Source organism: Molossus molossus, unplaced genomic scaffold, assembly GCF_014108415.1.
Source record: "Molossus molossus isolate mMolMol1 unplaced genomic scaffold, mMolMol1.p scaffold_m16_p_20, whole genome shotgun sequence".
Classification (NCBI taxonomy): domain Eukaryota; kingdom Metazoa; phylum Chordata; class Mammalia; order Chiroptera; family Molossidae; genus Molossus; species Molossus molossus.
The window spans coordinates 25,695,915-25,723,042 of record NW_023425356.1 but is presented as its reverse complement, the minus strand read 5'-3'; the positions used below and the strand labels follow the sequence as shown (position 1 = coordinate 25,723,042).

Sequence of the window (27,128 nt, the reverse complement as noted above, 5' to 3'; positions counted from 1 at the left end):
TCTGTGGCTGTCTGTCATTCCTTTGTTCGGTCTTCTGCCATATCTGTGTAGGATTCCTTGTGGCTTGGTCCCTACTCTTCCACTCCCTTCCGAAGCCTGTGTCTCTGGCCCTTAGAGCCTGTCAGACCCTTCTGCCCAGAGCCATCTGGAGAGTCAGGACTGGGGCAATGGCAGTGTCCAGACTGTGGCCATGGGTGGCATGTCTGCTTGCGATCCTCCTGTCCTTGGGATTTGGCCTCGACACACTAGAGGGTGAGTCCCCGGTACTGCCTCCTAGAGCCCCATCTCCCTTCTAGCCAGCTGGAAGGCCAAACAACTGAGCTTCCAGCTGGAACACATTATTTAGCTACTGCATTGTGAAGACTGGGGTTAGCTCTCAGAAGGACTTCCCACCAGTAGGAGCAGTTAGTTCCCTACATGAGGGTGTTTTCCTCTCAGTTCCCTGGGAGGAGAGAAGGATCTTGAAACAGAGAGATGAATAGATGCCCTCCATTCTCACTTGTGAAACCATGATCCCAACAGAGCCTGAATGAGAACCAAAATGAGAGAGGAGAGTCTTAGAGGTCATTTCCCGGGTCCCTGAATGGGAAGTGGGCAGGAATGGAATAAGTAGCTGAGAACTGGGCACAGTTAAGTGATTGAACTCGTGCAGACAGGAGACAGGGGCTCAGGAAATTGAGAGGTAAAGCTAGACTGGGGTCCTGAGCCCCTGCCTCCAGGGCCCTGTTCCATTTCCCCCGTCTTAGGGCCCATTTACTGGAGTGGAGGGCTTTTTATTAGTGACCCAGGGGAGACAATCCCCATGTGTAGGATTTGGGGGTGGGTGGGACCAAGTAGACTAAGTGGCCTTCATGGGGGTGCTGGAGAATTGGCCAGGAGAGTAAAAAAAAAAGCTGAGGATGGAAGATTCAAAAGGGGAAGAATTAAGAGAAGTCCCCTTCCCCAAACCCACCCTTCTCTTCCAGCCTCAAGGGATCAGGACTCCAGCAAATCCAGCACTCGCTGGGTGCCTGCTTAAGGTCCTTGTACTGAGGGCTTCCTGGGGCAGGGTGCAGTCTTCCCTTCCTATATAGACAAAAATGATACAAATGGGTTGTGGAGGGGGGTCCCTGAAGAGTCATAGAAGCACTGCCTTCAAGACATAGTCCCTTCCCAGCACCACTTCCTCCACTGCTGTGCCCGGACTGGGCACAGAAGATGCCAGCCAGAATCATGGTTGTCAGGACAGGAGCACGTCCCTGGGGGTGGAGGGGCTGGTGTTTGGTCAGGGACCCAGATGTCCCATTCCCAGTGCAGCTCTGCACAGGGCCATGCCCTAAGGGGAAGCAGGCTAGGGTTAATCCGTGAAGGTCGGAGATTTGTTTTTCCGAATGACTCCCATCAGGGGAGCCCATTAGAGGCATGATGGGAATTGGCATTGGGCACCTGAGAGAATCCCCCATCTGTCTTCAAGGGCCTGATTGGCCTTTGCCTGGAGGGGCTACAAGTGTTTTCCCATTCTTTCTTCCTCTCTTTTGTGTATGTGTGTGTACCTGTATGTGCTCAGACACACACACTCACAGAGTTGCTGGGCAGAGCTAAGCACAGGGACAATTAATGCCAACAAGGAGAAGGTGTGAAGTAAGCTCCAGGGAACCAGCCTTGCCTGCCCACCCTACTGTTAGCGGACAGGGGAGGGGCCTGGTTATGTGAGACATGTGATATTGCTGAGGGCTAGGTAGGAAAGCAGGGAGTAGAGGCTGGAGACGTTAGCAGGACTTGAATCTTCCCCAGTGGGGTGCCATGAACAGTATCCTTGGGAGCAAGTGAATGCAGGGACCAGGTAGCCCAGTCAGGAGAATGGTCCTTAGTGTCTTGGGGGGAGAAGAGGAAGTGGGGCTGGGGCCCTGGAGAAGCCAGACATATCAGGATCCCCAAAGAGTAGACTTTGGATCCAGATGTCCATCAATTTGACCCATGGTTCCTGAGTGTCCAGTGGTTCCAGGCCTGAAATGGGTACCAAGGGGAGGATACAGAACTGACTAACAAAGGCCCTGCCCTCGGATTTCCTCCTTGAGGGGATGACAGATATAGAGAGCAACATGAGGCAATGCCCAGATAGTCTAGTGTGGGTGCTGGGCTAAGTGCTGCTGAGCCTGAAGGGAAAGAGGGTCGGGGGGGGGGGGCTTGACCTGAGGCTTGCAGGACAAGAGCTAAAGGTACTACCAGGATGAGGAACCCTTCTGAGGCTGTAAATATTAGCGGGGACCAATTTATCAACACCCAAATGTCAGGCTGAGGAATTTAAACGTGAACTTTTGGCAATGGGGAGCCATGGAATGACCCTTGGAAAGGAAACAAGGGACCAGACATCTAGCTCCCTTAGCTCTGGGACAGAAGTAAAGTGTATGAAGCTCAGACTACTGATTCCCAGTCACAGAATTCATTCATTCATTCATCAAATATTTATTGAGTGACAAATTTTGTGCCACATACTATACTAGGCACCAAGGATACAGCAAAGATTTTACAGAGATCCCTGCCTTCTAGAGCTTACAGTAAACAAAATAAATAAATTCTATATTAGCCAGTGTTAAGAATTATGCACTAAATAAAGTAGGAAGGGGATAGGGAGTGTTACAATTTTAAATAGGATGGTCAGAGGTGACATTTGAGCAAAGACTTAAAGGGGCTGAGGGAGCCATTTAGAGAGAAGACCTCAAAACCGAGGTTAGCTGGCTCATTTGAGGTGCAGTAAAGTGGTCAGTGTGGCTGCAGGAGAGAGAGGAGGGGGTGACGGCAGAGAGGCTAGAGAGGTCTTGCAGGCTATGGCAAGGATGTTGGCTTTTCATGAGTGATACGGGGTCCATTGGGACATTTTGAGCAGTAGAGGAACGTGATCCAACTTGTGTTTTGAGAAGATCACTTGGGCTATAGAGTGGAGAATAGACCGAAGAGAAGGCAGGGTGGGAGTGAAGCGGCTATTTAGGAAACTATTACTGCAGATCCGGGAGAAGATGATGGTAAAAGCAGCAAACATGGTGCCCAGCAGTTGGATTCTGGATTTTTTTTTTTCTTTATTAATTTTAGAGAGAGAGGAAGGGAGACGGAGAGAGAGACAGAAACATCAATGAGAAAGAACATTCATTGGCCACCTCCTGCATACCCCTTTCTGGGGATCTGGCCCACAACCTGGGCATGTGCCCTGACCGGGAATCAAACCGGAGACCTCTTGGTGCATGGGTCGACGCTCAACCACTGAGCTACACCATTTGTGCTCTGGAAGTATTTTTAAGACAGAGCCCACAGGGTGTGGGCATGAGAAAAGGAAAGGAGTCAGGATGGCTTTAGATCTGGAATCTGACTGCAAGAATAAAGTGGCAATCAACGGAGGAGGGGAAGTGGGTTTTGGGGCTCATCTGCTTATCTGGTAGAGCCCCCTCAAGCTGCCCATGAGGCCCCTGAGGCCCTGTGAGAAGGACACTCCACATCCACAGCAGAACCTGGCTCCCACTCCATGTACCACTCCCAGTGTGATCCCCTCCAAAGCTGCTGGGTGGGATGGAGAATTTGGCCCAAGCTGTACTAACCACTGCCTGGCACTTGTGCCCACAGTGTGCCCCAGCCTGGATATCCGCTCAGAGGTGGCAGAGCTGCGGCGGCTGGAGAATTGCAGTGTAGTGGAAGGCCACCTGCAGATCCTGCTCATGTTCACGGCCACAGGCGAGGACTTCCGTGGCCTCAGCTTCCCACGCCTCACTCAAGTCACCGAGTACCTGCTGCTGTTCCGTGTCTATGGCCTGGAGAGCCTGCGTGACCTATTCCCCAACCTAGCAGTCATACGCGGTGCCCGCCTCTTCCTGGGCTATGCACTAGTCATCTTTGAGATGCCACACCTGCGGGATGTGGGGCTGCCGGCACTGGGGGCTGTGCTGCGTGGGGCCGTGCGTGTGGAGAAAAACCAGGAGCTCTGCCACCTCTCCACCATCGACTGGGGCCTGCTGCAGCCTTCACCTGGCGCCAACCACATCGTGGGCAACAAGCTGGGCGAGGAGTGTGCCGACGTGTGTCCTGGTGTGCTGGGCGCCACTGGTGAGCCCTGTGCCAGGACCACCTTCAGTGGGCACACAGACTACAGGTGCTGGACCTCCAGCCACTGCCAGAGAGGTGGGCACTGGCACAGAACACAACCGGGGGCACAGGGAAGACAGGGTCAGATGGCTGGCCACAGCACGGTGTGGGTCAGTACTTCGCACCGCTGTTTGTCTTAATCCTCAGTCACGCTATAAGGCAGGTACTATTGTTTTGCAGGTGAGGAAACGAAGGCTCAGAAAAATTAAAAAACCGATGTAGCAGAAGGTAGTCAAGATGTAGGCACAGACGGCATCAGGTAGCAATGGAGAAAGTAAAGGACAGGTACAAGGTGGGCATGGGGGTAAGGGTAAACATGAATGGATACAAGACAGCAGCACAAGAAGCAGTATGGGACAGTGCTTAAGTACAAAGGCAGATGGCCCAGGTTTGAATCTCAGCTCTACTACTTATTGGCTATGTTCTTTTAGCCTATCTGTGCCTCACTGTCCTTATCTGAAAAAGATAACAGGGTTGTTATGAGGAATGAGCTATTATAAAGCATTAGAGCAATGCCTAGGCTGTGGGAGCAGTTCTGATCCCGACAAACATGACCAGCACAGGTGATCCAGGGGAGGCTGGGAGCTGGGTAGGGGAAGAAAGGAAGAGGTGACAGATGAAGGTGGGGACAAGTATGTGAGGTGGGATCTTTAGGAAGTAAGGTGCATGGAGAGGAAACAAAAGGAAGTGAGAGGAGAAAAGGGGGGATAGAATAAGGAGGGGGTGAAGGAGGAGGAGGAATTGAAAGTTCTAGGGGAGGGAAGGAAGACCTTTCAGAGTCTGGGGGCAGATCTGGGGTCCCCCAAACTGGAGCTCTTTCCAACAGTTCCTGGAAACCACTTTCCCTCACCCCTCAGCATCAGGACAGAAGAGTAACTAGATCCCTACTGTATCCTCCCAGCCCCACCTCCCTGATGCCTCCCTGTTGGCTGTAAACACAGCTGCTGCACGTCCTCTCTCATGTCCTCCCTCGTGTACAGTGTCAACATGCCCTGGCTGACCCCCACCACATGCACGCTCCCACAGACATCCAGTTGCCACTGTGCAGTTCCCAGGCCACTGGTTCTCCAGCCCCAAACCCACCCACTATTGCTTGGGGCTGCCTCCCACCCAGAGCAGAGAACTGAAGAGGGAGGAGGTATGGGCAGGGCATGGGTGAAATGACTGGTGTGGCCCCTTCTTTCACACACTCCCAGACCCACCTTGCCCTGGGCCTAGCTACTCAGGAGAAGCTGGCTGGTTCACCCTGGCACCATGCCCAGGGATGATCTGGGCACCAGGCCTAGACAGGACAGCAGGAGGGGAAGCAGCAGCGCTGATGGACAAGGTCACTGCCCTGTGCTGAGTTCTGACACCTCTGACTAGGCACTGTGGGAGGTGGAGAGTCACAGGGAGGGGCCGCAGTCCTTGTCCTCAAGAGCCCCTATCTGAGGAAGAGTCAGCAGCCAGTGTTCCTGAATTGGAGTGATTTTGGTTCAGACCAAGAGCGTTACCCCAGAAGGAGGGGGTGGGGCCAGGACCAAGGACGCATGGATACAGTCTCACACAGCACTCTGCCCACAGTGTGCCCCTGTCCCCATGGGCTGGCCTGCACAGCTGGGGGTGAGTGCTGCCACATGGAATGCTTGGGGGGCTGCAGCCAGCCAGACAACCCCAGTGCCTGCGTTGCCTGCCGCCACTTCTACTTCCAGGGTGCCTGCCACCGGGCCTGCCCTCCAGGCACCTACCAGCATGAGTCCTGGCGCTGTGTCACAGCTGAGCTCTGTGCCAGCCTGCGCTCTGTGCCCAGCCACGCCTCCACCTTCGGTATCCACCAGGGCAGTTGCCTGGCCCAGTGCCCTCCAGGCTTCACCCGTAACGGCAGTAGGTGAGTGTAGGGCTGGTGGGAGGCACCCTCGGAGTAGTGAGAAGGCCCACACTGGCCCAGGGCTCATGCCACACCCTCTGCTTTCCCTGCCAGCATATTCTGCCACAAGTGTGAGGGGCTGTGCCCCAAAGAGTGCAAGGTGGGCACCAAGACTATCGACTCCATACAGGTGGCACAAGATCTGGTGGGCTGCACCCACGTGGAGGGGAGCCTCATCCTCAATCTTCGCCAGGGCTGTTAGTACATCCCTCTGGGCCCTATCTCTCCTCCTGGCCATACCCTTCCTCCCTGCCATGCCCCTGACAGAGCCCCAGCTAAAGCACCACTTCTTATTATCCTAGGCCCCAAGCTGAGGACTCCCCTTTCCCTGGAACCCATTCCGCCCCTGCCCGGTGGACCCACCACTTTCCCTGCCCCTGCCCTGTGGACCCACCGCTTTCCTGCCCCTGCTCCAGCCCTGACTTCCCCCCTCCCAGACAACCTGGAGCAGGAGCTGCAGCACAGCCTGGGGCTGGTAGAGACCATCACTGGCTTCCTCAAAATCAAGCACTCCTTTGCCCTCGTGTCCCTGGGCTTTTTCAAGAACCTCAAATTAATCCGGGGAGATGCCATGGTGGATGGGTAAGGGGTCAGAAACAAGCTTCTGACCAGTCCCTCTATCACATCTTCTCCCTGAGCTCCCAAAACAGTGGTGAAGAGCATGGGCTTTGGAGCCAGCTCTGCTACTCCCTAGCTGTGTGACTCTGGGTAGGTCACCTAATTTCTCTGGTTCTCAATTTTCTCATCTGTAAAATGGGGTTAATATAACACTACTTATTTCTTAGGACTGTTGTGAATACTAAAGTTGTTATATATAAAGCCTGGAACACAGTGTAGACCATATAAGCTGTAGTTACATATAACTCTCTCTGGGTTAGCTATAACCGTTACCTGATCCTCTCAGCTGCAGGGCAAGACTGCCTGGTCTGAAACCCATTCCGACCACCTACCAGTAAAGGCCTATCCTTAATGTTGCCAGGACTTTTCAAAATAATAAAAAAAAAAAGTTTAAAATTACTATCCAGCCAAGTGGTTTCTCATGTCTCCTGGCACATTGCCTTGTATCTCCAGGGTTGCCCACACTCCAGCTGGAGAGGTGTAGCCCCACGTTGAGTACCACTCCTTAGCCTGGCATGTAACAGGTGCTCAGTTAATGTGAGATGAGGGAAGGACAGAGACAGATAAACTGTTGACCCCATTTCACTGATGAGGAAAAGAGAGTGAGTGACTGCTGGTCAGTAGCATAGAGTGGGTGTGTATGAATACCTTCTATGCCCTGGTGAGAGCGAGTGGGTGAGCGGCCCTCCTCCCCTGTGCCCTCAACACAGCCTTTCCAAGAGGAGCCCATAAGGCACCTCCTCCCCACCCCTGCCCCCGTCTCCTGTTTGGAACAAGTTCCCCTCCGGCCCCCAGGAACTACACTCTGTACGTGCTGGACAACCAGAACCTACAGCAGCTGGGGTCCTGGGTGACTGCGGGGCTCACCATCCCCGTGGGCAAGATCTACTTCGCCTTCAACCCACGCCTCTGCTTGGAGCACATTTACCACTTGGAGCAGGTGACGGGCACGCGGGGACGGCAAAACAAGGCCGAGATCAACCCCCGCACCAACGGAGACCGCGCCGCCTGTGAGGCCCCAACCCCAACCCCGAGGGGGAGCACACAACCCCAAGAAACACCCAGATGCGCAGCCGGGTGTGAAGGGGCGCTTGGAGGGGACAGAGGATAACCTCTTCGGAGGCTACATTGGGGGTGGGATGCCGCGGGGTCAAGGTCGGGGCTTGGAAGTAAGCGGCTGGAGCAGATGACCAACGCGGTTGACAGTGTTTGCCCCTCGCCCCGCACAGGCCAGACTCGCACCCTGCGCTTCGTGTCCAACGTGACGGAGGCTGACCGCATCTCACTGCGCTGGGAGCGCTACGAGCCGCTGGAGGCTCGCGACCTCCTCAGTTTCATCGTTTACTACAAGGAGTCGTGAGTACTCTTCTGGGCCAGAGCCAGGCGGGTCCGGACGGGGGCGGGGCCACAACGGGTGGGCGGGGCTAAGGGACAGGGCAGAACGGGGGCGGGGTCATCACGACCAAAGGCAAGTGAGGGCAGGCCAATGCAGGGCTATGGGGAGTCAGGAAACCAGGACCTCTAAGTCGCACCCCTGTAGGGCCCACTTCTGGCTCTCTCCCCTCACCTTCATCCCTCCGTGTCTCATTTTCACCTCCCCCACTGAAATGTAGAGGGCAGTCAGGACTTCTTAGAGCCCTGGAGAGGCGCCCCGCTGGGAAGGCTTGAATAATTAAACTTCAATTCACTATGCTAATCTTCTGTACTGACCACGTGTTCCTGCCCCAGCAGCGGTCTAGGGAGTACCCACTAATTTGGCCAGTTTCATATGCAGCTTGGCCAGCATTTCATTAAGACCTGATGAAGGAAGTAAGCAGGGACAGCCAAGGACAGGCTGCTCTTAGTTTGGAGTGTACTAACCAAACCAGGAGGGATAGTGCTTAGACCACAGGAAGGACTTCCCCAAAAGTATGGCTAGGAATCAAAAATAGAAATCCTTAGAGGAGAGAGATGGATTTGGGACGGCAGGCTGGAAGGGCAGGGGTGAGGAGTACTCCCCTCTTATGGTAGAGAGAAGATGGGAGCCACCTGGCTTAAAAGCATTTTCCATGAATTAAAATGAAGAGGTCTTAGCTGCTCACTAGCACAGGGCCTGGCCTGGGGGGAAGGGAGGGAAGTCAATGGTGGGAAGTCTGTTCAAATGGCCAAAGCTCTTCTAGGCCTCAGTGGTAGATGAAGGTCTCTAGCATGAGGAGCTGGAGAGTTTGTTACATACAGATTCCTGGGCTCTACCCCCACTGATTCTGATTCAGTTAGTCCTGAACAATGCCTGAGAATCTGCATTTATAACTAGCTCCCAGGTCATAGTAAATTTTCTGGTCTCCCTAAACCATACTTTGAGGAGCACTGACATGGATTGCAATGTAAATAGTACCCCTTGGTTTGCATATCTCACAATCTACACAACTCTGCACAGCTGCCTCTGGACTCAAAGGGCAGAGGATCGCAGAGGTCCTTTAGAAAGCTCCCCTACCATCACTGCCTTGTGGTGTGGAAGTGGCTGTGCCCCCTCAGAGACATATACTGTGGATTCTGCCTCAATTCCAGCTCCGAGCAGACCCACTCAGTCAGAGTGTCATGCCACAAGGCACTTACCCCAAAGGGTGGACCCACATCTGCTTCTGGATACCCTCATGCATACTGGGAAAAGAATGACAATGACAGTCTTGGGGTGATTCAGAGAGGAAGGGGCTGCTAGAAATTGGGGGTGGGGTGTTCAGCCCATTCCAGAATGCCACGGAGCACATAGGTCCAGATGCCTGTGGGACCCAGAGCTGGAACCTCCTAGATGTGGAGCTGCCCCTAAGCCGCAACCAGGAGCCAGGGGTGACCTTGGCCCCCCTCAAGCCCTGGACACAGTATGCAGTGTTCGTGCGGGCCATCACACTGACCACTGCTGAAGATAGCCCCCACCCCGGAGCCCAGAGCCCCATCATCTACCTCCGAACCCTGCCTGCAGGTAGGCCTTTGAAGGGAGTGGGAGCTAGATGCCTGGGTCCTAGAGAGAATGGGGGAACCCAGGCACCAGAAATAGAGATGCTGGGTCACTGAACACCTGGCTCATAGCATCTGGGATGCTAGATGCTTGAGTCCTGTAAAGAATAGGTGGCAGGCTCTGGCCAGGTAGCTTAGTTGATTAGAGCGTCCTCCCAATACACCAAGGTTGCTGATTTGATCCCTTGTTAGGGCGCATACAAGAATCTACCAATAAATGCATAAATAAACAGAACAACAAATCTCTCTCTCTCTCTCTTTCTCTCTCTCTCTCTCTCTCTCTCTCCCCCCCCCCTTCCCTCCCTCCCTTCCACTCTCTCTAAAAAAAAGAAATCAATGGAAAAAATATCATTGGGTGAGGACTAAAATAAAATAAAATAAAATAAAGAATAGGGGGCATTCTCCTAGATCCTAGGGAGAGTGTGGGTGGGAGCGTGCAGGGGAAATAACCAAGCTAAATCAAGGGCTTTTGGGAAACAAGGGAAGGACAAAATGCTCAGTTCTAGGAAGAGGAGGTTAAGAGTCACCTATTCCTTGGGACAAGTAGTGGTTGGGCTCAGAGAGAGGAGCTAGACAGTATTTGAAAATGAATCTGCAGCTTCTCAGTTGTACCCTACTCACACCCCCAGCGCCTACTATTCCCCAAGATGTCATTTCCACGTCCAACTCCTCGTCCCACCTGCTGGTGCGCTGGAAGCCACCGACCCAACGCAATGGGAATATCACCTACTACCTGGTGTTGTGGCAGCGTCTGGCAGAAGACAGCGACCTCTACCTCAATGACTACTGCCACCGGGGTGCGCAGGGATGAGGCATGGGCAGGAAGGGTGGGGATACCAGGCCAACGGTGCTGCCAGTCTAACTACTTGCCTCCCTGTCGACGCATCAGGTCTGCGGCTGCCCACCAGCAACAACGACCCACGCTTCGACCACGAAGACGGGGAACTCGAGGCGGAGGTGGAGCCCGGCTGCTGCCCTTGCCAGCACCCACCACCGGGGCAGGTCCTGCCCCCGTTAGGGGCGCAAGAGGCCTCCTTCCAAAAGAAGTTTGAAAACTTTCTACACAATGCCATCACGATCCCCAAGTGCGACGGGGCCGGGGCCTGTGGGCGGGGCCGTGGGCGGGGCCTGTGGGCGGGGCCTGTGGGCGTGCCTTGCTGTAAGGGTAGGGTTTTTGGCTGGCCTGGCTGTGGGTGGGTTTTGACGCGGTGCGCCGCTTCAGAAGGGCAGTTCCGGACGGGCGTGACAGGGCTCTCCCTGGTCTCCCCAGATCCCCTTGGAAGGTGACGTCCATCAATAAGAGCCCTCAAAGGTGAGCGAGGGCGGGGCCAAGGCTCAGGGGTGTGGCTGGTGTGGGGGGACGTGGCTCTGACTCGCGCCCTCCCTAGGGACTCAGGGAGGCACCGCCGAGCCTCGGGGGCCCTCCGACTCGGGGGAAACAGCTCAGATTTCGAGATCCAGGAGGACAAAGTGCCCCGAGAGCGAGCGGTGTTGAGTGGCCTGCGCCACTTCACGGAATACCGGATCGACATCCATGCCTGCAACCACGCGGCGCACACGGTGGGCTGCAGCGCCGCCACCTTCGTCTTTGCACGCACTATGCCCCACAGTAAGCCACCCAGCCCACTTTCTACACCCACCGCCGACCCCAAGTACCCTGTCCAGTTAGTGCTCCAACTAGTGAATTTGAGCGCCAGCGAGGAGGGCCTTGCTTTCCTCCTAGTCCCCATAATCTTAGAGTTTCCCCAAACCTCCCAGTTTCGCCCCCTTGGGTTTGAATTTGAAGGTGAGAGGAAATGCAGTCATTCACTGCCTAACAATAGGCATATGTTCTGAGAAATGTGTGGTTAGGTGACTCCTTGTTGTATGAACATCTTAGCGTGCACTCACACAAACCCATATGGTATAGCCTACTACACACCTAAGCCTATTGCTCCCAGGCTACAAGCCTGTACAGCATGTTACCGTACAAAACAATACGAGATTAGATCAAGAACAAGATAATAGAATACAATTAACAAACACAATAGCCCTGGCCGGTTTGGCTCAGTGGTTGATTAAAGCTCCAGGCCAAAGAGTCTGGGGTTCCATTCTGGTCAAGGGCACAGTCAGGTGCACGTACCTCAGTTGTGGTTTGATCGCTGACCCTGCTCAGGGTCATACGGGAGGCAACCAATTGATGTGTCTCTCTCACATCAATGTTTCTCTCCACACCGCCCCCCCCCCTCCCCGACTCCCACTCTATCTGAAAATCAATGGGAAAATATCCTCAGGTGAGGATTTAAAAAGAAACGCAGTGCCCTGGCCAGTTTGGCTCAGTGGTTAGAGCGTCGGCCTGCGGTCCGGAGAGACCCGGGTTCGGTTCCCGCTAAGGGCATGTACCTCGGCTGCGGTTTGTCCCCGGCCCTGGTTGGTCGTGCGGGTGGCAGCCACTCAATGTGTCTCTTCACGTCGATGTTTCTCTCTCTCTCTCCCTTTCTCTCTCTCCCTCCCACTCTATCTGTACAAAAAGTGGAAAAATATCCTCGGGTGAGGATAAAAAAAAAAAGAAAGAAAGAAACGCAGTAAATACTTGAGATGTGCAGCCATAACATGGCATACTATTTTTTACAGCAAACTTTTTTTTATAAGTAGAAAATAATGTCAGCCCTGGCAAGGTGGCTCCGTTGATTGGAGCATCATCCCCATACAGCAATAAATTTGCAGATTCAATCCCAGTCAAGGCACATACCTAAGTTGAGGGTTCGATCTCCCGTTGGAGCACTTACAGGAAACAACCTACCCATGTTTCTCTCACACAATGATGTTTCTCTCTCTCTCTCTCTTCCTTCCTCTCTCTCTAAAATCAATAAAAACATATTCTCAGGTGAAGATTAAAAAATAATAATAAAATAATGACAGAAAGTATATTATAGTAAATACATAAACCAGTAACAGTATTTCTTATCATTGAGTATTATGTACTGCACATAGTTGTACGTGCTATACTTTTATACACTGGCAGCACAGTAGGATTGTTTACACAGCTTCCCCACAAACGTGACTAATGCTCTGCACTGTGATGTTAGGACAGGTACAGAGTCACTAGATGATAGTATTTTTCCAGCTCTATTATAATCATATGGGACCACCATCGTATATGTGGTCCATCATTGATGGTAACATCCTTATGTGGCACATGACTGTATTTGTGGCTGGGCTACCTGATACCCTCTCCTGCAGGAGAGGCTGATGGTATCCCAGGGAAGGTGGCCTGGGAGGCGGCCAGCAAAAGCAGTGTCCTTCTACGCTGGCTTGAGCCATCAGACCCCAATGGACTTATCCTCAAGTACGAAATCAAGTACCGCCGCTTGGGAGAGGTAGGTACCCCAGAAGATGCCCGAATCCAGCCCCAATTTGTGCCTCCATCCTTTTCCCAGCCAGCTGTTCTGTGTTGCCCTCAGGAGGCCACAGTGCTGTGTGTGTCCCGCCTGCGATATGCCAAGTTTGGGGGCGTCCACCTGGCCCTGCTGCCTCCTGGAAACTACTCTGCCAGAGTGCGGGCAACCTCATTGGCTGGCAATGGCTCTTGGACAGAAAGTGTTGCTTTCTACATCCCTGGCTCAGGTATACTCGACCTCTGTCCCAGACCTATACTCCCAAACAGCCCTACCCAGGTCCCCAACCATACCTCTCAATGTGGAAACCACATGCCCTTCCAACCCATCTTTGCCCCATCCTCATCTTCCATTGTGGAAAGAGAAGTGTCCTCTACCCTCTGACTTCTCCATCTTTGACCCTACCCTCTGCTGCCCTGATTGACCACCAGAGGAGGAAGACTCCGGGGGACTGCACGTCCTTCTCTCTGTCACCCCTGTGGGGCTCATGCTTCTCATTATTCTTGCTGCCCTTGGTTTCTTCTACAGCAAGAAGAGGTAAGAACAGGTCCCACTGGTTCCCAGCCCCCTTCTCTCCCTGAGCCCTCATTATAAAGTCAGTGCAATCAGAAGGTAGTAGATGAGATAGCAGAAAGGACTTCCTTTGCATGGGAGTAGACATACTTTTCAGTTAAAATGACTAACGCATTTCAGTTTGCCTGGGACTTTCCTGGTTTTTGCAGTGAAAGCCCCACATGCTGGGAAATCCCTCCGTCTGGGTCACCACACTCAGCCTGAGGACGAATGAAGCTGGCCCTACCATAGCTGGGGGAGAGGCAGGAGACCACAGGATGTGTACTGAGACGCTTGATGTCAGATCCCCCCTGGGCTGCATAAAAGAGGGAAATGGGGGCAGGACTTTGATTAGCTGTGTTCTAAGGGCTAGCTGAGGAGGCTGGAGCCCCTCTACTCCTGTCCTCTCTATTCCCAGCCTATCAGATCTAGGTCCCAGAACTAAGACCAAGACAAGCTCAGAGAGTGCTCAGGGCTCCCCAAGGGTCACTGTGATCAGGGCCAGGGAGTGTTCAGTAACTTCCCTTCTCCTTTCACTGTCCCTCTTTCGTGTCCTCTGATGTTGCTCCTTCCTTCCTGAGGATCCTTCCCATCTCCTATTGCAGAAACAGCACCCTCTATGCCTCTGTGAATCCGGAGTACTTCAGTGCCTCTGATAGTAGGTCTGGGGGTGGGTGGACATGTGATGTGGAAAAGAAAGGCAGGAGGGGAGGAGAGGCAAACTTGCAGGAGACCTTTTTGGAGCAGGCAGCCTTGGGACCTGAGCCCTTCAGAGGAGAGAAGTGGGGGGGAGGGATGGCAGACAGCAGTATTCTTGCCTCGTGACCTCCACCTCCTCTCAGTGTACATCCCTGACGAGTGGGAGGTGCCTCGGGAGCAGATCTCCATAATTCGGGAACTGGGCCAGGGCTCCTTCGGGATGGTATATGAGGGGCTGGCACAAGGACTCGAGGCTGGAGAGGAGTCCACGCCCGTGGCCCTGAAGACAGTGAATGAGCTGGCCAGCCCACGAGAACGCATTGAGTTCCTCAAGGAAGCTTCTGTCATGAAGGCATTCAAGTGTCACCATGTGGTAAGGGAGGATCAGTGATATTGTCAGGGTCATAATTAGGTAAGAGGGATTGTATCAGAGATGAGGTCAGTGCACCATCAAGGTCAAGGTTGTGACTGTAGTTAGGAACCTAACTGGGGTAAAGTCATGATTGGGGTTAGAGTCAAACCAGGGTCATGGTACAATCATGGCTAGGGCTAAGAACAGTCATGGTTGGGGATTCAATATTGAGTGTCCAGATCATTATTAGGATCATGACTGGGATCAAAGTCAGAGTTGGGCCACTCATAAAGACTAGGATGATAGATATAACCAAGGTTATGGGTTAGGGTCAAGGTCACTGTTAGGTCAGGATTAGAGTTATGCTCATGGTTGGGGTAGGGGTCAGCGTTGGTATATGGATCAGTATGGTCATAGCAGGTCAAGATTTTGGCCAGGTGGGTCAAGGGGAGCTGGGTAGACCTGCAAGTAGGCTCTTCGTCCATCTCAGGTACGTCTCCTGGGTGTGGTGTCTCAGGGCCAGCCAACTCTGGTCATCATGGAGTTAATGACCCGTGGAGACCTTAAAAGCCATCTTCGATCTTTGCGGCCTGAGGCAGAGGTGAGGATGGGGAAGACTCTGAGCCAACTGGCTGGGAATTGGAGAAGACTTGGGCATAGTTGTGGGGAGTAATCCTTGGTAAGGAGTCTTGCCTCTAGGTTCCTTCATCGCCAGCCCCCTCTCTTGACTATAGAATAACCCTGGGCTCCCACAGCCTGCACTGGGAGATATGATCCAGATGGCTGGTGAGATTGCAGATGGCATGGCCTACCTTGCTGCCAACAAGTTTGTGCACCGAGACCTGGCAGCCCGAAACTGCATGGTGTCCCAGGACTTCACCGTCAAGATTGGGGGTATAGAGGGCGCCAGGCAGGTGGGGAAATCTGAGTAGAGAGATTCCCCCTAGGCTAGGCATCCAAGGACCCAGGCCTGGCTCACCACTCTGTTCCTGATAGCCCCCACCCTGAATCTCAGTCTCCCTGTCCAGGTGCAGAGGGGTTTGAATGGGAGAGTCTCTGATATACTTAGAGAACTCACATTCCAGGATTCTTGGAGACTCTGGAGGTGGAGAAGGTCGGGAAAGTTTCCTGGGGCAGAAGCTGCGAAAGCTCTGCTGCCCCACGCCCTGTCCCCCTTACTTTCCAGATTTCGGGATGACTCGAGACGTGTATGAAACAGACTATTACCGCAAGGGTGGGAAGGGGTTGCTGCCTGTGCGCTGGATGGCCCCTGAGTCCCTCAAAGATGGAATCTTTACCACCCACTCGGATGTCTGGTGGGGCCTGGCTGGAGCAGAGGGCTCAGGGGATGTGGAGGCGGGGTTGGGGAGAGGCCTGGGTGCACTCCCTCATGAAGGGTGCTAGGTTCAGACCCTCCTGTATGTCCTCCAGGTCCTTTGGAGTGGTGCTCTGGGAGATCGTGACCCTGGCTGAACAACCCTACCAGGGTCTATCCAATGAGCAAGTGCTCAAGTTCGTCATGGACGGTGGAGTCCTGGAGGAGCTAGAGAGCTGTCCCCTTCAGCTGTGAGTCACCCCAGCCTATCCCAATCCTCTACCCAGCATCTGGTCTACCTCCTTCAATGCTTTTACTTTCACTGATCCTCAGTTCTGAGCCCAATTCCAAATCCCCACTATGATGCCCAGTCACTCCCCCTGTGACCCTCCCCACTTATACTGACTGACCTTCAGTACAAGAGGTGGGGGATGTAGACCCCTCTGACCTGCCCTCCCACCCACCAGGCAGGAGCTGATGAGCCGCTGTTGGCAACAGAACCCACGCTTGCGACCAACCTTCACCCACATCCTGGACAGCATACAGGAGGAGCTGCGGCCCTCCTTCCGCCTCCTTTCCTTCTATTACAGCCCAGGGTGCCGGGGCCCCCGGGCTTCCCTCCTGCCCACTGATGCAGAGCCCGACTCCCCGCCAACCCCAAAAAGGGCTTCCTCAGACTGCAGCCCTCCAAATGGGGGGCCAAGGCACTGAGGGGCACTCCATTCCCTGGCTGACTGGCCTCCCACGGGCAGAGAGGAAGGGACATGACCTTTGTGGCTGTGAGATGTGCAGACTTTCACACCCCTGACCGTGGGGTGGCCAATGGTGGGGCAGAGAGCAGGGGCAGGAAATGTTGGGTGTTGATCAGAGCAGACTCACTCTAAGATTTTCTCAGGAGTCTGAGTTCATCCTGAGAAAGTAAACAAGGTCTCAGCAGGAGTGGAGATTAGGTCTTCACAGAGCCCCTACTCCGACTAAGAAGAGAGGGCCTGTCCACCCCAGAGGTATTGCCCAGAGACCCTCCCCCTCAGCCCACAGGTCTCTTGTGGACACCCAAGGCCATCAACACACTTGATACCTGCGAAGCCACTAGAATGGGCCTGGAACCTGCTCTGTCCGTGTTTGAACTGCTGGGAATCGGTGTCCACATGACCGTCTTTCTCACCACAGTGTGTTGCCTCCTACCCTCTGCCTCAGACACCAGGTGGAGTGGAAGCACCCAGGGCCCTGGAGGAGCAGGTTCCCAGCCTGGCCTGTAGGCCTGCCCTCACTTCCTCCTCTCCTTTGCCATCCCAGGGATTTCCATGCTCGGTGCTTCTCCTTCCTCTTCCCCTGGAACATCCCTTGGAGTGACTCACCCCACCCCTCCCAGTCTCATCCCCTCAATGTCTCTCATACCCTCAAATGATTAAGGCTTTAAGAGGCTTGCTTCCTCCCTGCCCTCACTCCTGCTCCTCTCATCCCGTCTCTGGAGAAGCCACAATAAATGCCAATGTCTGTTTGTCCCCTTGTCCCCAGTAGCCCGTTTTCTCTTCATCTCTCTGGGGTTAACACTGGATGAACTGCCTCCCTCCCTCCTTGAGGTGGTGGCCCTGAAGCAATGGTACAGATGACTATGCTGCTGTCACACACCACCTCCTGAGGACCTGAGCAGCCACAGTTGCCATGGCGGCGAAGCAGCGCCATCAGCCATCGTGGTGTTATCAGCTCAGGCAGCCCAGCAGGGAACCCTGTAACTGGCCTCCCAGCCTCACCAACCCATCCTGATACCTCATCTTGAAGTTATCCCTTGTTATTTCCATGGGCAGACACATCCGGGGGTATCCCAGGACAGATTTGAAGTGGGCAGAACATGGGGTGGGGGAGGGGCCTTGAGCACATCACCAGTCCAGGCTTAGTGCCACCCAGCGAGGCAGGAGACACATATCAGAGCAGAGTCTGTGTGTCTGGTGCCCCTCGGCCAGCAGAGATGCCCTGGAGGTACGTTGAAAAAGCACAGGGGAGTTCATTTCCTAGCTCTTATGCCAGTGCCATCAGGGCACTTAAAGGGAAAGAACTGCAGATGAATGACTTAAACCTGGTGGAGGGGATGGCAGTGGAAGGGGCTGGCCGTGGCTCAGGACTTTCGAGCAGCCTGTGCCAGCGTTTCCTGCGGCATCCCGATCGTCAGGGCTGTCGCTTCTGCGGCCACAGACCACACACACCAGCTTTCGGCTCGCTCTAGCGGCTGTCCCACAAACCACAGCTCGTTAAGGCCTGAGTGGGGTGGGCATGAGTCTTTGACAACAATTACAACTCATATACACCATGCTAACAGGGTCAGAGTGGTCAGCAAGGACCACCTGTCCTCCGCCCCTGCCCTGACCCACCAATCATTGGTGGCTGAAGCAACAGTGGCCCCTAATGGCTGCTGGCAGAACCACAGCTCAGTGAGAAGAGTGTGGGAAGTTGTTCTCTCCTTTGTGTTGCTGGTTTCTGAGAGGTCTCCAGCAGGGTAGAAGGGAGGGGAGATACTCCACACAAACACCCCCGATCTGAGACCCACACACTCACACAGGCACCCCCGCACCTGCCCAGGCCCGGAGGGCAGCAGCGGGGTCAAGCCCTCTCCTCACCCCCCTGCCCCTAACCTCCGCAGTGCTGGACATTGCATGCTCAGGAAGGGCTGGTCACCTGAATGTCAAGGGGTTTAAGAAAGGAAAGAAAGCATCAGAAGACTCCCGTGCTCCATCTCCAACGAGCAGGTAGTGGCTGGCCAAGAAGAACTTTTTGGAGAAGGATGTAGGGATGCTAGAACACAAACTCTGTTGCCAACCATATCCTAGAAAAGAAGTGGATAAAACAAGGTAGCAAGAGAGATGAGGGTTAGACTTCAGAAGGAACTTCCCAACTATACAGGGAAGTTGTGTGGAGGGAAGGAGTGTCTCCTCTCCCAGAGACAGCTGGAGATAGACAATAGTTTGATCTGGGGAGGGAGTGATGGACACTTACCACAGAGGCATAAAGAGAAATACAGTGACTAAAAGAGAGATTCCAGAAACACCCTTCATGATTTTCTTCTCTCTCCCAGATTCAAACAAAACTCTAGGCAGGAAAAAAATAACCTGCAGCTGGCTAGGAAGGGAAGGAGATGGAGTGGAGGCAGGTTAGCATAAAAGAATTACATGACCCTGGCCAGTTTGGCTCAGCGGTTAGAGCGTCAGCCTGCAGTCTAGAGAGACCCGGGTTCAGTTCCCACTAAGGGCACGTACCTCGGTTGCAGTTTGTCTCCGGCCCCAGTTTGGGTTGTGTGGGTGGCAGCCACTCAATGTGTCTCTCTCATATCGATGTTTCTCTCTCTCTTCCTCCCTCTCTCCCTTCCCCTCTATCTGAAGATAAATGAAAAAAAAAGAAAAAAGAATTACATGGCTGCCATCTATCCCTTGGAACTGTCCCCATGTCCTTGTGACAAGTCTTCCATCTGGACAAAGGGATCCTGGAGGCTGTGGGTCTCATGTCCCACCCCCTCTAAGCTCAGGACCAACTGATGCATCTTTGTGGGGGTAGAGAGGTCAAGTTGGAGTCTTCCAGAGAGAGAGGCCCAGAGACCTGGGACAGGAGGTAGATGTGGTCTGAGGTTAGGTGAGCTGTGCCACGGAGCCAAGCCTTGGTGGAGGCAGGATGGATTGAGGCACTTCTAGTTCCTTTTCAGCTCAGCTCTGGAAGCAGAGCAGAAGGCTGCAGCCAAGGTGGTTCTTGGCTGTCACCATATGGGGAAGAGCAGGATAAAAGAACATGAGAGGTCAGCATCCTGCTTCTGCTCTTAGGTCAGCTCTGAAACACTGTGCTCTCTCCAGGTCCAAGGAGCTTGAACGGCAGGGCAGCCGGTCTTAGATGCCCAGCCAGGGGCATCTCATCATTCTAATTAACTTCTTAGATGTTATCATGCACAAATCTCCCTTCTCACCATCATGATATTTGGAAGAAAAACCTGAGAGAAATTCTTCTGAAACATAATAAATTATATATCTTAAATACAGCAGATGAATGAAAATGTGTATCTCCTATGGGCATCAGTATAAGGAATATTCACTGATGCCTTACAGACAGTGAACGAAAGAAAGTCAGAGAAAAGTGATGTCTGTAGCTTCCTTTACTGCCTTCTGAGAGCTATTTTTACTAAAGATAAATGGCATCTATTATTAATCTTATTTTTTGCCTTTATTTTTCAACAAACAGATGCATAATACTTCTTGAAACCTTTTCAGTCAACTAAATTCATAATAGCTCCCTTTGGGGGAAACTTGACATCTGCATTTAGAAAATGCTACATGTAAATCCTCAGATACACTATTATATTTAAAACTTAATTGTTGGAATTTTCATATGAGGTTGATGAGAAAAATTGAGGATTTTCCAATAAATGATAGAATTTTATTTTAAACACAGAGACAATTGAAAATAATATGTCATGCCTATGGTCCTGAGAAAAACATTTGTATAAATAAAGAACTGATATTAATAAGACCAAGAGGAAAAAGGATGAAAAAAACAACAACTTCTAAGTACTCCTCTTTCGTACGCTTTCAAGTTGGCTCATCTTTTCTACTGAAGGACTTCCAGTTTCTTAGGTGCCAAAATGTATGTCTTATTATGAATCTGAGTCCATCCAACCAGTGTGAGGATGTTGGAGGCAATGACAGGCAGAAAGAAGTTAACCCTGGACCTTCCCCTGGCCAGTGTGAAGGATGCTGTGGAAGTTCCTCCTGGTCCAGAAGGTGTTTGCCTTTGTCTTCAACCTTCTGTTGGGGCTTAGAACAAGGGAGATGTTAGTACATGGCCATCGCCCTGCAGCAAGGTCTTCTTCCTTCCTGCTAGAGGCTCCTTTGTACAAACCCTTGGGCCAACACTGCCCCAGGAGTGAGAAGGTGAGTTGTGGTTTCCTCCATCTCTGTGGGGCTGACAGGGAGAGTGCTCCTGACCATCCTTGTCTTTGCCCAGCTGTCAGAGGGCCCGAGCACCTAGGTCTTCTTCTGCCTGCCTGCCTGCCATGAATAGCAGCCCCTCTGGGTCACTTGTCTAAAGAAGCCCCTAGTGAGTGGACATAGGGTGGCATTACCCATCCCTGGAGAGGATGAGGGAGTGACGTTGAATGTGTACCAAGTGAGGAATCCAGGCTGGTGAGGCAAGGATGGAGCCAGAGTAGAGAGCACTGGTGAGGCCTTTGGGGATAGTCAGGAGCTGGAGATCGAGTCTTCAGCTACCTACCCCTGATGCTGACTGCAGCAAGGCCCTCGAAGGGGCCGCTGGGGATCGAGCCTGCAACCTGGGCATGTGCCCCAACCAAGAACAGAACCAGGACCTCTCAGTCCATGGGGTGGTGCTCAGTCCCCTGAGCCATACCGGCCGGGCCACCTCAGGACTTCTTATGGCCTCCTCTTGGCTGTCTGTGAGTCTGGCCCCCACCATCCCCACTGGTGAGCAACAGCATGGAGACATCTTGTTGGGGGTGGGGACACACCCTTCGGGAGCAGAGTCACTCAGGTTCCCTCCCTCCTAGGTTGTGTCAGGCTGGTCCTTACACATGATTTGATGAGGGGGCAGTGGACAGAGGTGCAGGGAAAGAGAGGGAAGGATGAGCCATGCACAGGAAACTAGGGTGGTAGTGGGGAAGGAATTCTGAGACTGTGGAGGATTCTCAAGAAAATAAGATGGGGCCTCTCTCTGGAAGGCAGAGAGGAGAGCTTGTATACAAAAGGGCGGAGGTTGACAGCTGGGTCAGGTAGGAAGAAGTGGAGACGGAAGAGAGGGATCCAGCCAGTGTCCATCTCTCCAGATGGCAGTCAGAGTGGTAATCAACTGCTGCCGACAAATGAAGAAGGAAGGAAGAACGAAGGTGGGATTGTAGAAAGACTTCCAGAGCTTGGGAGGTGCAGGTGCGAAGGAGGCCGGGGTGGCCTCATTTGGAAGCAGAATTACACAAGGGAGAGACTTGCATTCGGGAAGGTCAGGGACTGAAATAAGATAATGGACACCAAGTGCTCTGTAAGCTGGGGAGCACTGCAGAAATGACTGTCATTGTGATCTAATTGTGATAGTGTTTAAATAGATGCTGCAGGAGCGCATTTAGTCCAGGGAGAGATGGCCACGAGGACCTGCGGCGTGAAAGGAGCAAGTTGCAAGTAATGTAAGTGCCACGGTTTGCATTTACATGGACAAACTCAAAAACTATCTGGAAGTGTAAATACACATCGGGGACATGAGATCATGGATGATTTATATCTTGTTTTTGCTTATCTGTATCTTCTCTGCATGATTTTAAAAGAACATACATTATTTATGGAGTGGAAACAAGCAGTTTTTTTAAAAAAAACAAGGAGCCTGCCTGCACAGGGGTGGAGGCGGAGGGGCAGAGGGGTGAGGTCCGAGCCTGCAGCCTGGCTCTGCCCACTCTCTGCCTGGTTGGGTACAAAGGAGTCTGACCCTCACACATTGTCCAAAAGCATTTTTCCTCCGTGTTCTGGACTAGGCCAGAGTCGGTTTTTGTGAATTTAGGATTGGCAGCATGTTTTTGTAACCCCACGATGTTTTGTGTCTGGGGAGATAAAACCAGGCAGGAGCTAGAGAAAAGCAGACACTTCTTGGAGATTCCTGGCAACTCCGGCCCCCCAAACAGCCCTCTGCTCGCAGTATCTTTGGGCCACAAAAAGGGAGGGCACTTTCCCCTCCCAATCCTGCAGGATCAGCCTCTACCTATGGCTCTCACGCACCCCTCATTCCTCAGCACCATGCCCATCGCCTTTCCCAGACCCCCCAACCTCTGCCTCACTTTGCCTCCTAGTCTGAGTGTGGACCATCACACCCCAGAGGTCTCCCTGACATTCTTCCCAACTGGGCTCTCACCCTCCTCCTTCTCCCAGCCTGAAAACACCCTCCCCGGTCCTGCGAGCCCCACTCCAGAGCTGCTCTTCCCCACCTACTCAGAATAGTATCTGATATCAATAATTCCTTATGCTGACAAAGAGCTTTCTATGTCCAACGCGTGCATGAGTGTGTGTATTAAAATCCTCTTTAGCGAGGATACAATCAGTGATCAGAGAAGCAAAATGACTGGCCTAGGATCACAGTGGACGTCCAGCCCCTTCCACCACCATCCTGGCTCAAGGGCTGAAATCAGCTGAATTGTCCTCTCTTGTCCTTCAGTCCCTTCTTTATCTCTCTCTCTCTCTCTTAAATCTGAAGTCTTTATTCATACTCAGTAATTCATATACAGGACTAATCTGTCTTAATTTTCCATATCATAAGGAAATACATCATAGTCACTGCTTTCGATGTAAACTTTTCTAGGAAATTTCTCTTGTGCCCATTCACTTGATAAGAATGTCATCTTGTGCTATTATGTCAATATTCTGTTTTATTTTTATTATGTTTTTCATAAACCAAGGAAAACTTTTTCTTTAAGAAGTTATATGTTTTCTCTTATCGATTCTGTATCATATTTACAGCTGAGGGAAAACCGTTTTAACTGAAGTGTAAAGTGGGTAACAATGGCAAATGATGCAGTCTGCCTAGAGTTTACAAAAAATGTGCACCAAATAGACATTTAATACATAAAATAAGCACTTGGAAAAGTCCTTTGAAAGCAGACCTAGGGACATCACCTACATCCTTTGCGCAAATGTTGTTAAAAGGCCAGCTCTAGAAATGCACCCTGGGAACCCAAGTGCACACAGAATGGACGTGTCCTCCTGCAGCTCTACATGGGGAGGTTAGGCATGACTGACGCGAACGCTGTCTGTGGAAGCCTTAATCCAAATTTTTTACTTGGTGACAGATTTCTTCTGTGACATCTGAGCGTTTGGCATTGTCTCCCAAGTCTCCCCATCCTTACAGGCAGCTTCGATCCGCCTGCCAAGTCAAACAGCCCCATGTGGCCCAGCATCATCACCATGCTGAGCAGCAGGGTGCTGGGGTTGGCCCTGTCCTTGTCGGCGATGTCCCGGGCTGTCCTGTGAACCAGCTGGAGGGTGGTGAACCTGTTGGCGTCACTGATGCCACTTGTGTCACAGTAAGACCTCCAATCAGCCCCGCACATAGGTCGCTCAGGATGTCTGTGCACAAATTTGGCAAAACAAGAGCATCAGGCCTGGCCGGTTTGGCTCAGCAGTTAGAGCGTCAGCTCATGGATCAAACAGTCGTGGGTTCAATTCCCATCAACGGCATGTACCTTGATTGCAGTTTGTCCCTGGCCCTGGTTGGGGTCATGCAGGAAGCAGCCAGTCGATCGATGTTTCTCTCTTTCTCTCTCTCCTTCCCACTCTATCTGAAGATAAATGAAAAAGTATCCACGGTTGAGGATTAAAAAAAAAAAAAAAGAGCATCAAATTATGACAGATCTTGGACCATAGTCAAACATACTATATCAAGGTACAGCTCATTAAATTTAATACCTTTATAGTTTTCTGCAACTTCCCTGCATTTTTGCAGGAAAAGCCCATCTGATATTCACATGATGCTGACTTTGTGGCACATCAGTGACATTGCTCCAGTGACTGCTCAAAGGCGGACTCCAAACACATCCGCTGCCTCCTCGGCCATGAGCTTGGTCTTTGCATGGCTCCGTTCATGACCACGTGCTCGATTCCACGGTAATCTCCTTCTGCGTGCTCTCCGGTGGTGGTGGTATTTACATCGCTGTAAGGGCTTTTATAGCCTTCGAGGAGACACAGAGACACGCAGCCAGACCTTTGCATAAAGGTCGAAGGTTTTATAAGCCATAAATTCATGGGTGGGTGACCAACTGCTGTCTGGGTCTTTAAAGGGCCTTTCAGGCCCATCTTGTTCTTGTCCATGGACTCGTTGGCTTCTGGAGGGATCATCCACTTTCCTCCTGGTCCTTGAATGGCAGTGACATCCTGCTCCACTGAATGAGCGCTTTGGCCGCATCCAAAATCTTTATAACTGAGGCTGAAATTTCTGGGTCAACACCTTCTTCTGAAATTAGTTACTGTCTGAACACCACCAGCAAAACCTCTGGTCACCTGTTTTGGGTTGTGGAATGCCCCCAGCGGCCTAGAGACTGTGGACACTCATGAGGGCCTCTCCTCACTGAGGCAACAACAAGGTGCTAGTGAGCACGCGCTCCCTTCTTACCTCTACAGTGCATCTGCCCTGCTGGCCTTCCACCTCCAACCGCAAGCTCCCTTTCCAGCACCACGGCCGCTCCAGCCCAATACGACCCCATATTTCTTTTTTCTTTTTTCTTTTTTTCTTTATTGATTTTAGAGAGAGAAGGGAGAAGGACAGAGATAGAAACATCAATGAGAGAGAACACCGATTGGCTGCCTCCTGCACGCCCCCCACTGGGGATTTGGCCCACAACCTGGGCCTGTGCCCTGATCTGGAATCGAACAGGAGACCTCCTGGTGCATGGGTCAACGCTCAACCACTGAGCCACACCAGCCGGACCAAACCCCATATTTCAATCCATCTAGACTCTTCCCTATCTGCCAGCTTGCACCACGCTGCCCGTCACCTGGCCTGTGCTCTGCTGGGACTTGCCTTTCCATCTGTCCCCATCTTCTGCCTCGTCTTTGGTCTCTAAGGGACCCCTATCATGCCCTTTCTGATCTCTGCATCATCTATAAGACACTTAGTACCTGCTGCCATATACAGTGTCAGGAGTCCCCTAAGGAAGACAGAAACCGCGCTAGGCGTTTTCACAGAGAGTATTGAATATAAGGGACTGGCTTTACTGGTGTGAGAGGGCTGAGAGCCACAAAGGGAACACTAGGTCACACAGAGATCACTACAGGGAGAAACTCCCACCCACAGGCTGGGAGAACAAGTGGGTAAGTTTGGGGTTGTCAGCATCTAGAAACTCAAAGGAGAGTACCCATAGAGGCGGGACCCAGTTCTTGGAGGACATAGTGCTGCCCAACTGGTGCTGGAGCGACTTTAAGGAAACAAACAGGAAGAGGCAAGCCCTCTGCGTCTTCCTGTCACTGACCTCCCTACTGGCGGAACCTACCAGAAAGCCTGCTGGCAAAGGAGTCTGGAAATGTGGTTTGCAGAGTTTCAGCCCCAGCCTCACAAAGTAGAGTACAAACGGAAGGGGTTAGAGCTGAGAGAAAACAGGCAGGTAAGTGACCAGCACCTATGATGGTAATTTTTTATTAAGATTATGATCCCAAAATGCACTGAGCACTTTCTACATGCCTGCACATGACATACACACTAACACACAGAACAACTTGGTGAGTTGCATACTATTGTCAACATTTTACAGATGAGGAAACTGAGCCTTAAAGTGAAAGAATTTGCCAAAGTCCCACAAGGAATAAATAATGGAGCTGGGATTCAAAGTCAGATCTGCCCATGCTCTGTTCACTGCATCTCTCTGCCTGCAGCATGCCCAAACTGAGCTGAGAGGCTTTGGAGAGGGGTGGGCATGAGTCCTGTGGGCAGGGATGCTGGTCTATGCAATTGCCCAGCCCCAGCACCGAACCGCTTTTAGCACGTCATGATGTGCTGAGCACCTGCTCACTGGAAGTCCTGCAGTGGGTGACAGAGTCACACAGGTGGGCCAGAGTTGAGCTCTGCTCTGGAGGCACACATGGTCCACTGGACTCAAAGGCACACAGACTGAGAATTGCAACCCCCCAAGAGCCTTCACAAGTTGTGCTGGAGCCAGGGCTGTCAGAGTATCAGAAGTGAGACTCAGATCTCACCACTGCCCTGCTGAAAGCCCTTCAATGGCTCCCCAGTGCCAACCAGCTAAAGACAAAGCTCCCAGGCAGGCTGACCCCTCTGCCCTTCACACCCACACCATCCCCAGAGGCCACTGCAGCTGTAAACCTCCACGCCGTCACTTCCTTTGCTTCTTCCACCCAGAACCTCCTCCATTCTCCTCCATCTCTGCTTCCCATTGATCCTGAGGATCACCTGCTCCCTTTAAACCAGCTCTCTCAGCTACACCTCCCCCATACACCCTTACCGCAGGCAGATGGACCACTCCCTCCTACATCCCCTGGACCTCATGCTTCCAGTTTAGCTACTGTTGTTCTGAATTATCTGAGTTCACTTATCTATGTATTTCCCCTGCCCGCGTGTCTTATTTGTCTTTGTAGCCCTTGAAAATACCACACACTCCAGCACATAATAGGTTTTCAATAGATGCTCAATGAATTAATGATAGCAAACCAGCCGGGGCAGAGAGTGCGAAGA

The 27,128-nt window shown here is 52.3% G+C and overlaps 1 protein-coding gene and 1 pseudogene across 1 annotated transcript; one reads left to right on the top strand and one right to left on the bottom strand.

The window, feature by feature from the left end:
- The first annotated feature begins 167 nt into the window (after window positions 1-167).
- Window positions 168-16,634, top strand: INSRR (insulin receptor related receptor). Its single transcript, XM_036272253.1, has 22 exons — window positions 168-252; window positions 3,595-4,146; window positions 5,674-5,977; window positions 6,071-6,213; window positions 6,454-6,598; window positions 7,430-7,644; window positions 7,864-7,990; window positions 9,355-9,593; window positions 10,258-10,425; window positions 10,518-10,713; window positions 10,899-10,940; window positions 11,017-11,237; window positions 12,851-12,987; window positions 13,072-13,234; window positions 13,437-13,542; window positions 14,163-14,215; window positions 14,400-14,629; window positions 15,099-15,209; window positions 15,343-15,502; window positions 15,795-15,924; window positions 16,040-16,174; window positions 16,391-16,634. The coding sequence occupies exons 1-22, from the start codon at window positions 168-170 to the stop codon at window positions 16,632-16,634; spliced, it is 3,906 nt and encodes a 1,301-aa protein (XP_036128146.1).
- A 1,405-nt stretch (window positions 16,635-18,039) lies between these two features.
- On the bottom strand, window positions 18,040-25,830 carry LOC118637707 (annotated as a pseudogene).
- Window positions 25,831-27,128: the final 1,298 nt, after the last annotated feature.

Bases quoted from the DNA above. Each gene is read 5' to 3' on its own strand.
- INSRR (XM_036272253.1), top strand. From the start codon at position 168: ATGGCAGTGTCCAGACTGTGGCCATGGGTGGCATGTCTGCTTGCGATC. The intron at 4,147-5,673 runs GTGGGCACTGGC...CTCTGCCCACAG, and splicing joins CTCCAGCCACTGCCAGAGAG to TGTGCCCCTGTCCCCATGGG. The intron at 7,645-7,863 runs GTGAGGCCCCAA...CGCCCCGCACAG, and splicing joins CAACGGAGACCGCGCCGCCT to GCCAGACTCGCACCCTGCGC.